General features: G+C 45.6%; 1 protein-coding gene across 4 annotated transcripts in view; it reads left to right on the forward strand.

The window, feature by feature from the left end:
• The window catches only part of LOC137344771 (collagen alpha-1(XXVI) chain), a 579,410-nt gene that overhangs the window by 481,217 nt on the left and 81,690 nt on the right, over positions 1 to 16,503 (forward strand). For 3 of the 4 annotated variants that reach the window (XM_068007902.1, XM_068007903.1, XM_068007905.1), the window contains one exon: positions 1,581 to 1,724. The exons of the other annotated variant lie outside the window; for it this stretch is intronic. In XM_068007902.1, coding sequence (XP_067864003.1) covers positions 1,581 to 1,724 — 144 coding nt within the window. The remainder of the gene's footprint in view (positions 1 to 1,580; positions 1,725 to 16,503) is intronic. 4 annotated transcript variants of the gene reach the window in all.

The following is a 16,503-nucleotide window of genomic DNA, read 5'->3' on the forward strand; positions in this document are numbered from 1 at the left end:
TTGGAAATTTCCACAGTGCAACACCTGACGTGAGATCGATCCATTCAAACCTTTGATATGGATCAGCAGATATGAAGGGTAGTGAATTTTTAAGTTTCCAAACATAAAACACGGTCTCACGTCTCGTAACATGCCCAGGAGATTGGGTCTGAGACAGAGGACCCCACAACAGGATCACAGATCTCAGTCATAGCACCTGACAGGATTTCAGATGTAAGATTACATGTAACATGTAGGATCTGTGGTGGAGAACCTGACAGGGTATCAGGCCTGTGACATAGAATGATATAGAATTTACAGCACAGAAACAGGCCATTTGGCTCAACTGGTCTATCCCGGTGTTTATGCTCCACAAGAGCCTCCTCCCACTCTACTCCATCTCACCCTATCAGCATATCCTTCTATTCCTTTCTCCCTCATGTACATATCTAGCTTCCCCTTAAATATATCTACTCTATTCGCCTCAACTACTCCTTGTGGTAGTGAGTTCCACATTCTCACCACTCTGAATTCCTTATTGGATTTATTAGTGACTATCTTATATTTATGACCCCTAGTTTTGGTCTCTCCCACAAGTGGAAACATCTTCTCTGCGTCTACCCTATCAAACCCTTTCATCATCTTAAAGACCTCTGTCAGGTCACCCCTCGGTCTTCTGTTTTCTAGAGAAAAGAGCCCCAGCCTTTCCAGATAGTTCTGGTATCATCCTTGTAAATCTTGTTTGCAACAGAGCTCACAGGATATTGGGTTATTTTCCACAGGGAATTCTATAAAAATTCATTTTGTATTAAAAATATATATTTTTTGAACTATTTTCTTGTGGAAAGTGTGCTCTGACTAGTGTGTCAAATTGAGAGAAATGTTTTAATGTGGTACAGAAATGTTTCCACAATACAGGATCGATCTTGACTTTGTGCGAGATGTAAAACGAGCTGCCGATCGCTATCACCCGTTTTACACTATTGCACAAAGTCAACATCTGCCCCGTATAAGAGGACAATGGAGGAATCAGAACCTGCACCGAGAGAGGTAACTTGCTCACTTTCTATTAGAGCTGAAGCCTAAGGAAGAATATACTTACCTTAGAGACGATGCCTATGAGGAGAGTTTGAGTAGAATGAGCCTTTACTCTCTGGAGTTTAGAAGAATGAGAGGTGATCTCATTGAAACATATAAGATTCTGAGGGGGCTTGACAGGGTAGATGCTGAGAGATTGTTTCCCACGGCTGGAGAGTCTAGAACTAGAGGACATAGTCTCAGGATAAGGGATCGGCCATTCAAGACTGAGATGAGGAGGAATTTCTTCACTCAGAGGGTTGTGAATCTTTGGAATTCTCTACCTCAGGGGACTGTGGATGCTGAATCGTTGAGAATATTCAAGGCTGAGATTGATAGATTTTTGGACTCTAGGGGAATCAAGGGATACGGGGATCGGGCGGGAAAGTGGAGTTGAGATCGAAGATCAGCCATGATCTGATTGAATAGTGGACCAAGCTCGAGGGGCCGTATGGCCTACTCCTGCTTTTATTTCTTATGTTCTTATGTTCTTAAGCCAATTTTGAACATATTTTTCATTTCAGGTGCAGCGGGGCCTCAAGGACCCCAAGGTCCAAGAGGATTCCCAGGAGAGACGGGACTCCCAGGCCCTCCAGGCACACCAGCTATTCCAAGCCTCACTCAGCCAGCCGTCCAATACACGTTGGTTTACCCAGATGGAGAAACTAGTAGGTCTAAGGCCATTTCATTCTGTACCAATAACGAGGATGTTATGTACAATCCGATCCACAGTACAGAGGGCAGACACACAATACAGTGCCGTCGCAAGGGATGGAAAGTGGGTCTCACTGTACGGTGGAAGGGCAATCACCAAAGGTCTGACCTCACACCGAATCATTTCAATAATATTGTACGGATAATTCCAGTCACCGCTTTGTTTAGAATGCGGTTCCTTCGCAAACCAACCCCCCTCCCCCCCCCGCCGTTTGCAATGCTGCAACATCTCAGAGACAGCTTAAAAAGACGGTGTATTTAGAGATACACAGGACGGTGTATTTAGAGATACACAGGCCGGTGTATTTAGAGATACACAGGACGGTGTATTTGGAGATACACAGGCCGGTGTATTTGGAGATACACAGGCCGGTGTATTTGGAGATACACAGGGCGGTGTATTTGGAGATACACAGGGCGGTGTATTTGGAGATACACAGGCCGGTGTATTTGGAGATACACAGGACGGTGTATTTGGAGATACACAGGCCGGTGTATTTGGAGATACACAGGGCGGTGTATTTGGAGATACACAGGGCGGTGTATTTGGAGATACACAGGGCGGTGTATTTGGAGATACACAGGGCGGTGTATTTGGAGATACACAGGGCGGTGTATTTGGAGATGCACAGGACGGTGTATTTGGAGATGCACAGGACGGTGTATTTGGAGATGCACAGGACGGTGTATTTAGAGATACACAGGACGGTGTATTTAGAGATACACAGGGCAGTGTATTTAGAGATATATGGGATGGTGTATTTAGAGATACACAGGGCAGTGTATTTAGAGATGCACAAGAAAATGTATTTAGAGATATATGGGATGGTGTATTTAGAGATACACAGGACGGTGTATTTGGAGATGCACAGGACGGTGTATTTAGAGAAACACAGGACGGTGTATTTAGAGATACACAGGGCGGTGTATTTGGAGATGCACAGGACGGTGTATTTAGAGAAACACAGGACGGTGTATTTAGAGATACATAGGATAGTGTATTTAGAGATGCACAAGACAGTGTATTTAGAGATATATGGGATGGTGGATTTAGAGATACACAGGGCGGTGTATTTAGAGATACACAGGATGGTGTATTTAGCGATACACACAATGATGTATTTACAGATGTACAAGATGGTGTATTTAGAGATATATGGGATGGTGTATTTAGGGATACACAGGGAGTGTATTTAGAGATACACAGGATGGTGTATTTAGAGATACACAGGATGATGTATTTACAGATATACAAGACGGTGTATTTAGAGATGCACAAGACAGTGTATTTAGAGATATATGGGATGGTGTATTTAGAGATACACAGGGTGGTGTATTTAGAGATACACAGGATGGTGTATTTAGAGATACATGAGATTATGTATTTAGAGATACACAGGATGGTGTATTTAGAGATTCATAGGCTGGTGTATTTAGAGATACACAGGGAGGTATATTTAGAGATTCATAGGATGGTGTATTTAGTGATGCACAGGATGGTGTATTTACAATTACACGGGACAATGTATTTAGTGATACACAGGATGGTGTATTTAGAGATACATGGAACGGTGTATATAGAGATACACAGGATGTTATATATAGAGATTCACAGGATGGTATATTTAAAGATACACGTGACAGCGTATTTAATGATACACAGGATGGAGCATTTAGACGCACACAGGATGGTATATTTAGAGATGCACAGCATAGCGTATTTAGAGATATACAGGACGATGTATTTAGAGATACACAGGACAGTGTATTTAGAGATACACAGGACGGTGTATTCAGAGATACATGGGATCGCATATTTAGAGATACACAGGTCAATGTATTTCGAGATGCACAAGACGTATATTTAGTGATACATGGGTTGGTGAATTTGGAGATACGATGGGGTATTTAGAGATACATGGGAAGGTGTATGTGGAGGTACATAGGATGGTGTATTTAGAGATACACAGGACAGCACATTTAGAGATTCACAGGACGGTGTATTCTGAGATAAACAGGACGGAGTATTTTTTGATATGCAGGACAGTGTATTTAGAGATACATGGGATGGTGTATTTAGAGATACATAGGACATTGTATTTAGAGATACACAGTCCAGTATATTTAGAGATACACAGGACAGTATATTTAGAATTACACAAGACAGTGTATTTAAAGATACACAGGATGGTGCATTTAGACATACACGTGATGTATTTAGTGATACACAGGACGGTGTATTTAAAGATACACAGGACAATGTATATAGAGATACACAGGGTGGTATATTTGGCGATACACAGGACAGTGTATTTAGAGATACATGGGATAGCATATTTAGTGATACACTGGACTGTGTATTTAGACATACACCAGATGGTGCATTTAAAGGAACACAGGATGTTGTATTTGGAGATACATGGGACGGTGTATTTAGAGATACGACGGTGTATTTAGAGATACACAGGGCGGTGTATTTAGAGATATGGGGGATGTTGTATTTAGAGATACACAGGACGGAGTATTTAGTGACATACAGGACAGTGTATTTAGCGATACATGGGGCGGTGTATATAGAGATACCCAGGATGGTGTATTTAGAGATTCACAGGACGGTGTTTTTAGAGATACACGGGATGGTGTATTTGGAGATACAATGGTGTATTTAGAGATACACGGGACGGTGTATGTGGAGATATACAGGATGGTGTATTTAGAGATAGACATGTTGGTGTATTTAGAGATTCACAAGACAGTGATACACAGAATGGTGTATTTAGAGATACACTTGATGGCTTATTTAATGATACACTGGACGGTGCATTTAGACATACACAGGAAGGTGTATTTAGAGATGCATAGGATAGTATATTTGAGATGCACTGCACAGTGTATTTAGAGATACACAGGACAATGTATTTAGAGATGCATAGGATAGTATATTTGAGATGCACTGCACAGTGTATTTAGAGATACACAGGACGGTGTATTTAGAGATGCATAGGATAGTATATTTGAGATGCACTGCACAGTGTATTTAGAGATACACAGGACGGTGTATTTAGAGATACACAGGACAATGTATTTAGAGATGCATAGGATAGTATATTTGAGATGCACTGCACAGTGTATTTAGACATACACAGGAAGGTGTATTTAGAGATACACAGGACGGTGTATTTAGAGATGCATAGGATAGTATATTTGAGATGCACTGCACAGTGTATTTAGAGATACACAGGACGGTGTATTTAGTGATGCACAAGATGGTGTATTTAGAGATATATGGGACAGTGTATTTAGGGGTACAGAGGATGGTGTATTTAGGGACACGCAGGTCGGTGTATTTAGAGATACACGGGTCAGTGTATTTAGAGATACAGAGATTGGTGTATTTCATAGGACGGTGTATTTAGAGATTCATAGTACTGTGTATTTAGAGATAAGCGGAACGGTGAATTTTGAGTTTTACCAGGCGGTGTACTTAGAGATACACCGGATGTTGTATTTAGAGGTACATGAGATAGTGCATTTAGAAATACACAGGACGATGCATTTACAGATTCACAGGATGGTCTATTTAGAGATTAATATGACGATGTATTTAGAGATACACAGGACGGTGTATTTAGAGGTTCATAGTACGGTGTATTTAGAGATAGAGCGGACGATTTAGAGATACACTGGGGTAAAAAAATTGGATAAGGGCCATTTTTGGGTGGGCAAAGCGTGATGTGCTATTACCCCGTGCCCAATGACCCCGGCGCAGGCAGGACACAAGTTTCGGCCGGCCCGAGGACTCACCTGCGATCAGCGTTCCATTCCGAGCCTTGCACATGGAATCAATGCAATTCACACTTTCCACCACCAGAGGGAGCACAATCTCTTAAAGGGAGGATGTTTCTTAGAAATATCTTAAAGGTAGCTGGTACCCATTATTTGCTGAAAATAACAGTCAACTGTCTGCACGGAATCTCAACAGAGATCAGACATCGCACACGTAAAACACAGATGCAGATCCCATCTCTATGTTTACACACTGTTGAGTTATAAGAAGAACATAAGAACATAAGAAATAGGAGCAGGAGTAGGTCAACCGGCCCCTCGAGCCTGCTCCGTCATTCAATAAGATCATGGCTGATCTGATCCTAACCTCAAATCTAAAGAACACAAGAAGTCGGAGCAGGACCCGGCCACTCAGCCCCTGGGCCCGCTCCGCCACCCACAGGGCCTTGACCGATCCGAACTCAGCTTCATGTCCAATTTCCTGCCCGCTCCCCATAACCCCTAATTCCCTTTACTTCTAGGAAACTGTCTATTTCTGTTTTAAATTTATCTAATGATGTAGCTTCCACAGCTTCCTGGGGCAGCAAATTCCACAGACCTACTACCCTCTGAGTGAAGAAGTTTCTCCTCATCTCAGTTTTGAAAGAGCAGCCCCTTATTCTAAGATTATGCCCCCTAGTTCTAGTTTCACCCATCTTTGGGAACATCCTTACCGCATCCACCCGATCAAGCCCCTTCACAATCTTATATGTTTCAATAAGATCGCCTCTCATTCTTCTGAACTCCAATGAGTAGAGTCCCAATCTACTCAACCTCTCCTCATATGTCCACTCCCTCATCCCCGGGATTAGCCGAGTGAACCTTCTTTGTACTGCCTCGAGAGCAAGTATGTCTTTTCTTAAGTATGGACACCAAAACTGTATGCAGTATTCCAGGTGCGGTCTCACCAATACCTTATATAACTGCAGCAATACCTCCCTGTTTTTATATTCTATCCCCCTAGCAATAAAAGCCAACATTCCGTTGGCCTTCTTGATCACCTGCTGCACCTGCATACTAACTTTTTGATTTTCTTGCACTAGGACCCCCAGATCCCTTTGTACTGCAGTACTTTCCAGTTTCTCGCCATTAAGATAATAACTTGCTCTCTGATTTTTCCTGCCAAAGTGCATAACCTCACATTTTCCAATATTATATTGCATCTGCCAAATCTCCGCCCACTCACCCAGCCTGTCTATATCCCCTTGTAGGTTTTTTATGTCCTCCTCACTCTCCACTTTCCCTCCCATCTTTGTATCATCTGCAAACTTTGATATGTTACACTCGGTCCCCTCCTCCAAATCGTTAATATAGATTGTTAAAACATTGAATAAAGGTTGCACACTACTAAATCCCACATCCTCCAACCTACATGCCAGACCTCAACAATCTGCCGATCTGAGTTGGTACCAGGCCTGTGAGAGTGCGTGCACCAAGGTTCTCTGCTGATGCACTGGAGACCCTGGTGCAAGAGGTGGACAGAAGGAGGGACATCCTATATCCGCAGTGGGGGTAGGGGGAGGGCAAAAGACCCTTCAGACATATACCCAAAAGGCAGTGGGAGGCTGTGGGGGACGAAGTCAATGCCAGGCACACAGCATCATGAACATGGATGCAGTGCAGGAAGAAGGTCAATGCTTTAACATGATTGGTCAAGGTGAGTGAGGTCAACTGTCAAGTGGCGTCTCCTACCAACTGCACCACTCACTACACCCCCATCACCCACATACCAACAAACTCTTTCCATCAGTACTCAACTCTTCCAATTAGATGCTTCCACTCACTCTTACACATTACCACTGTTTCAAGTAGCCCACCCACAACTCACAGGCCACACACATGGCAGCTATTCAACTATGACAGGCACATCACCCAGACAAACGTCCCACTTTCTCGCAGGAGAAGGTGGCGCTTATCTGGAGGCAGCAAGTGGCAGTGGCATTTAGCCCTTCGAGCCTGTTCCACCATTCAATGAGATCATGGTGGACCTGTGACCTAACTCCATATACCCGCCTTAGCCCCATATCCCTTAATACCCTTGGTTCACAGAAATCTTTCAATCTCAGATTAAACATTCACAATTGTGCTAGTATCAACTGCCGTCTGCAGAAGAGCGTTCCAAACGTCTCCCACTCTTTGCGTGTAGAAGCGTTTCCTAACTTCACTCCTGCACGTCCTGGCTCTAAATGTTAGACTATGTCCCCGTCCTAGTATTCAAGTCTAGGAGACCTCCAAAAACAGTTACAAATGTCTCGTTGCCAGAAGCAATAATCCAGCCACTAACCTGTAAATCCTGCATGGTCCCTTTAAATAGCGCTGGTGGGGGGTCCTCCAGGCACTCTAAGACACATTCAGGTGCTCGGGGTTAAGACTGTGCGTTGAGTTGAGCGTTAAGTCCCAAAATGGTGTCTATCACTTTAAATCAGCGTTGCACACTGATTGAAGCCATTTTCTCCCTACTTTACGATTCCAGCGTTCGTTATCTGCGCCTGCGCTAACTCCTATACCAAGATGGTGTCTGGTCACGTTACGCTGGAAACGTGCGCGTGCAGCCAAGATGCCATCTTGGATTTCAAAACAACAGGCGCTACACGGCCCAATTTAGCGCCCACACGATGATGTATTTAGAGGTACATGGGATAGTCTATTTAGAGACTTACGGGATGGTGTATTTAGGGGTACACAGGACGGTGTATTTCGAGATAAACGGAACGGTGAATTTTGAGATTTACCAGACGGTCTATTTAAAGATACACAGGATGGTGTATTTAGTGATTTACAGGTCGGTGTATTTAGAGATTTGTAGCAAGGTGAACTTTGAGTTACACATGAAGGAGCATTTAGAGATTCTCAGGACGGTGTATTTAGAGTTACACAGGATGCTGTATTTAGAGATTTGTAGCACAATGTAGTTAGAGATACACAGGACAGTGGGGGAAAAATTGGATAAGGACCGTTTTTGGGCGCGGGTAGCGTGAAGCAATATTACCGTGCGCCCAATGACCCCTGCACAGGCAGGACACAAGTTTTGGCCCACCCCAGGACTTACCTGCAATCAGCGTTCCATTCTGGGCCTTGCACATGAAATAAATGCAATTTGCACTTTCCACCACCAGGGGGAGCTCAATCTCTTAAAGGGACGATGGTTCTTAGAAATCTCTTAAAGGTAGCTGGTACCTGTTATTTGCTGAAAATAACAGTCTACTGTCTGAACGGAGACTGAACGGAGATCAGACATCGCACATGTAAAACACAGATGCAGGTCCCATCCCTATGTTTACACACTGATGAGTTATGACAAAACATTGAATAAAGGTTGCACACTACTAAATCCCACATCCTCCAATCTACATGCCAGACCTCACCAATCTGTTAATCTGAGTTTGTACCAGACCTGCGAGAGTGCATGCACCAGGGTTCTCTGCTGATGCACTAGAGGCCTTGGTGCAAGAGGTGGACAGAAGGAGGGGCATCCTATATCCGCTGGGGGGGGTGAGGGGGGGTTGTGGGGAGGGGGGGCAAGAAGCCCACCAGACATATATCCGAAAGGTAGTGGGAGGCAACGGGGGATGAAATCAATACCAGGCACACAGCATCATGAACATGGATGCAGTGCAGGAAGACGTTCAATGCTTTGACATGAGTGGTCAAGGTGAGTGAGGTCAACTGTCAAGTGGTGTCTCCTACCTTTAGCCCCTCGAGCCTGTTCCACCATTCAATGAGATCAGGGTGGACCTGTGACTTAACTCCATATACCCATCTTAGCCCCATATCCCTTAATACCCTTGGTTCACAGAAATCTATCAATCTCAGATTTAACATTCACAAGTGAGCTAGCATCAACTGCTGTTTGCAGAAGAGAGTTCCAAACTTCTCCTGCCCTTTGCGTGTAGAAGCATTTCCTAACTTCACTCCTGCACGTCCTGGCTCTAAATGTTAGGCTATGTTCCCTAGTCCTAGTATTCAAGTCTAGGAGACCTCCAAAAACAGTTACAAACGTCTTGGCAGCCAGAAGCAATAATCCAGCCACTAACCTGTAAATCCTGCATGGTCCCTTTAACTAGCGCTGGTGGGGGGTCCTCCAGGCACTCTACGACACGTTCAGATGGTCGGGGTTGAGTTGAGCGTTAAGTCCCAAAATGGTGTCTATCACTTTAAATCAGCGTTGCACACTGATTGAAGTCATTTTCTCCCGACTTTACATGATTCCGGCATTCGTTATCTGCGCCTGCGTAAACTCCTATACCAAGATGGTGACCGGCGCACGTCACACTGGAAATGTGCGTGCGCAGCCAAGACGCCATCTTGGATGTCAGAGAGGCCGTGTAGCGCCGAAACAACGGTTGCTACACGGCCCAATTTAGCGCCCATTCTCTGTGTCACTAAACACTCTGTATTTAGTGACACAGAGAATGGTGTATTTCCCTGGACGGTGTATTTAGAGACTCAGAGGACGGTGTATTTAGGGATACACAGGACGGTGTATTTAGGGATACACAGGACGGTGTATTTAGAGATTCCCCCGATGCCCGCTCTGACTGTTATTACCATCTCCCTCACAGCATGTGTTTTAAGGCTGACCTTCACTGCCCTGCTCATGTCTGATGCCGACAGGGGAAGTCTCCACCTGCTCCTCTCCTGCTGCATTGTGCCTGAGTGTGGGGGGCAAAGTAGACCAGGCTCAGATCTGGGTGCAAATGTAGGCCCTCTGTCACTCGTGGCTCTGCGCCTGTGATACAAGCTGACCTGGATGTCAGGATAATAACCTGGAGGAAATGGGGCCCACAGCTATCCTGATCAAATAGAACCATAGAAAATTGCAGCACAGAAGGGGGCCATTCGGCCCATCGTGTCTGCGCCGGCTCGAAGAACAACCAGGTGCCCATTCTAATCCCACCTTCCAGCACCCAGTCCGTAGCCCTGCAGCTTACAGCATTTTAGGTGCAGGTCCAGGTACTTTTTAAAAGAGTTGAGGGTCCCTGCCTCTACCACCAATTCGGGCAGCGAATTCCATACACCCACCACCCTCTGGGTAAAAACGTTTTTCCTCATGTCCCCTCTAATCCTTCCACCAATCAGCTTAAATCTATGTCCTCTAGTTCTTGAACTCTCCGCTAGGGGAAACAGGTACTTCCTGTCTACTCTATCTGGGCCCCTCATAATTTTGTACACCTCAATCAAGTCTCCCCTCAGCCTCCTCTGCTCCAAGGAAAACAACCCCAGCCGATCCACTCTCTCCTCGTAGCTGCAATTTTCAAGCCCTGGCAACATTCTTGTAAATCTTCTCTGCCCTCTCTCCAGAGCAATTACCTCCTTCCTGTAATGTGGTGACCAGAACTGCGCACAATACTCCAGCTGGGGCCTTACCAGTGTTTTATACAGTTCCATCATTACATCCCTGCTTTTGTATTCTATACCTCGGCTAATAACGGAGAGCATTCCGTATGCCTTCTTCACAACCTTATCTACCTGTACTGCCACCTTCAGGGACCTGTGCACATGCACTCCAAGGTCTCTCACTTCCTCCACCCCTCTCAATATATTCCCATTTACTGCGTATTCCCTTTTACTGTTTGCCCTCCCTAAGTGCATTACTTCACACTTCTCCGGGTTGAACTCCATTTACCACTTTTCCGCCCACTCCACCAACCCATTGATATCTTCTTGGAGTCTACAGCTATCCTCTTCACTATCAACTACACGGCCAATTTTTGTGTCGTCTGCAAATTTGCCAATCATGCCCCTTACATTCAAGTCCAAATCATTAATATATACCACAAACAGCAAGGGACCCAACACTGAGCCCTGTGGCACACCACTGGAAACGGATTTCCATTCGCAAAGACATCCATCGACTTTTATCCTTTGTTTCCTGTTACTGAGCCAATTTTGGATCCAATTCGCCACATTTCCCTGTATCCCATGGGCTTTTACCTTTCTGACCAGTCTGCCATGTGGAACCTTGTCAAATGCCTTACTAAAATCCATGCAGACAACATCCACTGCACTACCCTCATCAATCCTCCTTGTCACTTCCTCAAAGAATTTAATCAGATTTGTAAGGCATGACCTTCCCTGAACAAATCCATGCTGACTATCCCTGATTAAACTACGCCTTTCCAAGTGACAGTTTATCTCTCAGTATTGATTCTAATAGTTTGCCCACCACCGAGGTAAGACTGACCGGCCTATAATTGTTCGGCCTTTCCCTCGTACCCTTTTTAAACAATGGTACTACGTTTGTAGTCTTCCAGTCCTCCGGTACCTCCCCTGTATCTAGTGAGGATTGGAAAATGATCCTCAGAGCATCCGCTATTTCCTCCCTGGCTTCCTTCAATAGCCCAGGAAACAATCCATCCGGCCCTGCTGATTTATCAACTTTCAAGGATTCCAGTCCCTCTGGTACTTCCTCTCTCGTTATGTTTACTTTATCCAATATTTCACACCTCTCCTCTTTAACTACTACATCTGAATCATCCCTTTCCTTTGTGAATACGGAGACAAAATATTCATTTAAAACCCGACACAAATCCTTTTTTTTTATTCGTTCATGGGATGTGGGCATCGCTGGTGAGGCCTGCATTTATTGCCCATCCCTAATTGCCCTTGAGAAGGTGGTGGTGAGCCGCCTTCTTGAACCGCTGCAGTCCGTGTGGTGAAGGTTCTCCCACGGTGCTGTTAGGAAGGGAGTTCCAGGTTTTTGACCCAGCGACGATAAAGGAACGGCGATGTATTTCCAAGTCGGGATGGTGTGTGACTTGGAGGGGAACGTGCAGGTGGTGTTGTTCCCATGTACCTGCTGCTCTTGTCCTTCTAGGTGGTAGAGGTCGTGGGTTTGGGAGGTGCTGTCGAAGAAGCCTTGGCGAGTTGCTGCAGTGCATCCTGTGGATGGTACACACTGCAGCCACAGTGCGCCGGTGGTGAAGGGAGTGAATGTTTAGGGTGGTGGATGGGGTGCCAATCAAGTGGGCTGCTTTGTCCTGGATGGTGTCGAGCTTCTTGAGTGTTGTTGCAGCTGCACTCATCCAGGCAAGTGGAGGGTATTCCATCACACTCCTGACTTGTGCCTTGTAGATGGTGGAAAGGCTTTGGGGAGTCAGGAGGTGAGTCACTCGCCACAGAATACCCAGCCTCTGACCCACTCTTGTAGTCACAGTATTTATATGGCTGGTCCAGTTAAGTTTCTGGTCAATGGTGACCCCCAGGATGTTGATGGTGGGGGATTCGGCGATGGTAATGCCGTTGAATGTCAAGGGGAGGTGGTTAGACTCTCTCTTGTTGGAGATGGTCATTGCCTGGCACTTGTCTGGCGCGAATGTTACTTGCCACTTATGAGCCCAAGCCTGGATGTTGTCCAGGTCTTGCTGCATGCAGGCACGGACTGCTTCATTATCTGAGGGGTTGAAAATGGAACTGAACACTGTGCAGTCATCAGCGAACATCCCCATTTCTGACCTTATGATGGAGGGAAGGTCATTGATGAAGCAGCTGAAGATGGTTGGGCCTCGGACACTGCCCTGAGGAATTCCTGCAGCAATGTCCTGGGGCTGAGATGATTGGCCCCCAACAACCACTACCATCTTCCTTTGTGCTAGGTATGACTCCAGCCACTGAAGAGTTTTCCCCCCTGATTCCCATTGACTTCAATTTTACTAGAGCTTCTTTGTGCCACACTCGGTCAAATGCTGCCTTGATGTCAAGGGCAGTCACTCTCACCTCACCTCTGGAATTCAGCTCTTTTGTCCATGTTTGGACCAAGGCTGTAATGAGGTCTGGAGCCGAGTGGTCCTGGCGGAACCTAAACTGAGCATCGGTGAGCAGGTTATTGGTGAGTAAGTGCCGCTTGATAGCACTGTCGACGACACCTTCCATCACTTTGCTGATGATTGGGAGTAGATTGATGGGGCGGTAATTGGCCGGATTGGATTTGTCCTGCTTTTTGTGGACAGGACATACTTGGGCAATTTTCCACATTGTCGGGTAGATGCCAGTGTTGTTGCTGTTCTGGAACAGCTTGGCTAGAGGCGCAGCTAGTTCTGGAGCACAAGCCTTCAGCACTACAGCCGGGATGTTGTCGGGGCCCATAGCCATTGCTGTATCCAGTGCACTCAGCCGTTTATTGATATCACGTGGAGTGAATCGAATTGGCTGAAGACTGGCTTCTGTGATGGTGGGGATATCGGGAGGAGGCCGAGATGGATCATCTACTCGGCACTTCTGGCTGAAGATGGTTGTAAACGCTTCAGCCTTGTCTTTTGCACTCACGTGCTGGACTCCGCCATCATTGAGGATGGGGATGTTTACAGAGCCTCCTCCTCCAGTTAGTTGTTTAATTGTCTACCATTCACATGGTGGTGTACACATCCTCTGCTTCTACACACAAGTTACCCTTATCATCCCTGATAGGTCCCACCTTTTCCTTAGCTATCCTCTTGTTCTTAATGTATTGATAAAACATCTTTGGGTTTTCTTTAATCTTACTAGCTAATATTTTTTGATGCCCTCTCTTTGCTTTCCTTATTTCCTTTTTTACATCATCATAACTGTACTTTCTATACTCCTCTAGGCTTTCTGCAGTATTTAGTTTTCTGTGACAGTCATCAGCTTTCTTTTTCTGCTATATCTTGCCCTGTATACTTCTAGACAACCAGGGGGCTCTAAATTTGGCAGTGCCACCCTTTTTCTTTGAGGGGACGTAACTGCATTGTACCCGTAGAATTTCACTTTTTAGGGCCTCCCACTGGTGTGCCACTGATTTCTCCTCAAGTAGTTGTGTCCAGTCCACTTCTGTCAAATCACCTCTTCGTTGAGGGTTCTATAACAAGGGGGCATAGATTCAAGGTAAAAGGCGGGAGGTTTAGAGGGGATTTGAGAAAGAACTTTTTCACCCAGAGGGTGGTTGGAGTCTGGAACTCACTGCCTGAAAGGGTTGTGGAGGCAGGAACCCTCACAACATTCAAGAAGCATTTGGATGAGCACTTGAAATGCCATAGCATACAAGGCTACGGACCAAATGCTGGAATATGGGATTAGAGTAGACAGGGCTTGATGGCTGGCGCGGACACGATGGGCCGAAGGGCCTCTATCCGTGCTGTATAACTCTATGACTCTATGACTCTAGTTCTGTAAAATTTGCCTTCCCCCAATTTAAAACGTTTACTCCTAATTTAACTCTGTCCTTTTCCATAATAATGCTAAAACTAACTGAATTGTGGTCACTATTCCCAATATGGTCACCCACTATCACTTCACCCACTTGCCCATCTTCATTTCCCAGGACTAAATCTAGAGTTGCATCCCCTCTTGTTGGGCTTGTCACGTACTGGTTAAAAAGTTCTCCTGGACACCGATCAAGAATTTTGCGCCCTCTGTGCCCCTCACACTGTTTGAATCCCAGTTGATGTTCGGTGAATTCCCCTATTATTATTGCCCTCTTATTTTTGCACTCAGAAATTTGCCTACATATTTGTTCTTCTGTCTCCCTTTCACTATTCAGGGGTCTATAGTTCACTCCTAGTAGTGTGACTGCCCCTTTTATATTTCTTAGCTCAACCCATATGGCCTTGAATGATGATCCATTTAGCATATCATCCCTTCTCACAACTGTACTTGATTCTTTAACCAATAATGCTACCCACCTCCTTTTTTATCACCCACTCTATCCTGCCTGAAAACTCTACATCCAGGGATATTGAGCTGCCAATTATCCCCCTCTTTAAGCCAGGTTTCCGTTATAGCAATGATATCATGCTGCCATGTGTCTGTCTGTGCCCTTAGCTCATCTGCTTTGTTTGTAATACTCCTTGCAGTGAAGTATATACCCTTTAACCCCGTCAAATTCCTGTGCTGAACACTATTTAACCTTTGCTTCTTTTGCCTTTCTGAGTCACTAACTACGTCACTAACTGCTTTTCTATTTCCCGTTTTCTGGTCTGAATTTGTCCTATCTGTACCTGCCCTTTGGTTCCCATCCCCCTGCCATACTAGTTTAAACCCTCCCCAACAGAACTAGCAAATGCCCCCGCGAGGATATTGGTCCCAGTTCTGCTTGGGTGCAACCCGTCCAGCTTGTACAGGTCCCGCCTTTCCCAGAATCGGTCCCAATGCCTCAGGAATTTAAACCCCTCCCTCCTACACCATCTCTCAAGCCACACATTCATCCGGTCTATTCTCCTATTTCTGCTCTCGCTAGCACTTGGCACTGGGAGTAATCCTGAGATTACTACCTTAGAGGTCCTGCTTTTTAATTTATTTCCTAACTCCCTATATTCTGCTTGAAGGACCTCATCCCTTTTTTTACCAATGTCGTTGGTACCGATATGGACCACGACCTCTGGCTGTTCACCCTCCCCCCTTCAGAATGTTCTGCAGCCGCTCCGTGACATCCTTGACCCTAGCACCAGGGAGACAACATACCATCCTGGAGTCATGTCTGCGGCCGCAGAAACGCCCATCTGTTCCCCTGAGTATTTGTTTTAAGAAATTGTTGATCTTAGTCTGGAACAGACTCTTCTCTCCCACCTCCAACTAGGCGACCAGGTGTCACTCCGAAACTTCTGGATCTGGTCCGATGCCCAGCGAATGCCATAAATGGCATGGATGCCTGGCCCTTTAAGCAGATGGCCACGTCCTTGGGATCTGGGATGGGGTCAGGGCCGGGGCATACTGCAGAGCAGGGCTACAGGAATGTCGGGCAGCTGGGTGTCTGATACATGCAACATCCCACCCAGGGAGAGACTCTGTTTGCCCAATATGGAGTGCACCTTCTCTCCATCGAGGGACACACCCCATTCACCCAAACCCAGAAATTTGGGTTCACTTTAGCAGAGCTGAGGCTCAGGGATCCCAAACTGCAGGAGTTTAACCAGCTAAAACCATGCAGCCACGCATGGAGCATCTGTTACCTGG

This window comes from Heptranchias perlo, chromosome 28 (assembly GCF_035084215.1).
Source record: "Heptranchias perlo isolate sHepPer1 chromosome 28, sHepPer1.hap1, whole genome shotgun sequence".
In the NCBI taxonomy this organism is placed as follows: Eukaryota; Metazoa; Chordata; class Chondrichthyes; order Hexanchiformes; family Hexanchidae; genus Heptranchias; species Heptranchias perlo.